The sequence below is a fragment of the Dinoponera quadriceps genome, unplaced genomic scaffold (assembly GCF_001313825.1).
Source record: "Dinoponera quadriceps isolate SergipeBrazil2010 unplaced genomic scaffold, ASM131382v1 scaffold8314, whole genome shotgun sequence".
Lineage (NCBI taxonomy): Eukaryota > Metazoa > Arthropoda > Insecta > Hymenoptera > Formicidae > Dinoponera > Dinoponera quadriceps.
Window position 1 is genome coordinate 1 of NW_014562136.1, and position 1,076 is coordinate 1,076.

The window sequence follows — 1,076 nt, forward strand, 5'->3', positions numbered from 1 at the left end:
TTTACTACCGGATTACTTGATTTATGTTTACTATCTATACCAGCTGTACGTCTACTGTTTTCTCAATATTTAATCACTACAAATTCAATAATTTTTAGTATTAAATTTCTGTAGGTATAATTCACTATTGCACTAATATAATCGTACATTAGTATTTAAGTATTCACTCTATAAACACGTAGTATTCCTTGAATATTAAATANAATATTATTCTAAGAATGTTATGTGATATTTTTTAATATTGCAGGAATATTTTATTGATTTTAAATATTCACTTCTCATAATATTCTTGGATAATATTTTAAAAATGGTTTTACAATGTTTAAAAATATAATAATGGTAATATTATAATATTGGCAGTCCGATAAGTACTTAGCCTACAAAAGAAAAACGAAAATTTTGGAAAAGTGGCGATTTATTTCTCAGCATAGTCTCCTTTTAGCTCGATACACTTGAACCAGCGATGCTCCAACTTCTTTAACCCATCTGAAAAATACGTTTTCTCGAAATCTGCAAAGTAGGCGGCGATGACCTCTTCATTTGACTCAAATTTCTGCCCGGCGAGTGACTTTTTCAAGTTTGGAAACAAAAAAAAGTCGCACGGGGCAAAATCTGGAGAATACGGTGGATGGGGCAGCAGTTCGTAGTCCAATTCGACCAATTTGGCCGTGGCGACGTGGCGGAGGTGTAAACCGGTGCGTTGTCATGGTGGAAAAGCACTTTTTTCTTGGCCAAATGGGGCCGTTTTTTCTGCAATTCGGCGTCGGATCAGTCCAATAATTCGGCGTAGTAGAGCCCTGTGACCGTTTTGCCCTTCTCCAGGTAGTCGATGTAGATCACACCTTGTGAATCCCAGAAAACGGTGGCCATCACCTTTCCGGCCAATAAGGCAGTCTTCGCCTTCTTCGGAGCACGTTCGCCGGGTGAAATCCACTGTTTCGACTGTTTCTTGGTCTCTGGTGTGTACCAGTGGATCCATGTTTCGTCGACGGTCACGAAACGACGCAGAAACTCCTTCGGATTGCGCTTAAACAGCGTCAAACACTGCTCTGAAGTGGTCTCACGGTTGCGCTTGT

General features: G+C 39.3%; 1 protein-coding gene across 1 annotated transcript in view; it reads right to left on the minus strand.

Moving 5' to 3' along the window:
- Positions 1 to 768: 768 nt before the first annotated feature.
- Positions 769 to 1,076, minus strand: part of LOC106751077 (histone-lysine N-methyltransferase SETMAR-like) — a 928-nt gene continuing 620 nt past the window's right edge. Inside the window, exon 2 of the mRNA XM_014631855.1 lies at positions 769 to 1,026. Coding sequence (XP_014487341.1) covers positions 769 to 1,026 — 258 coding nt within the window. The remainder of the gene's footprint in view (positions 1,027 to 1,076) is intronic.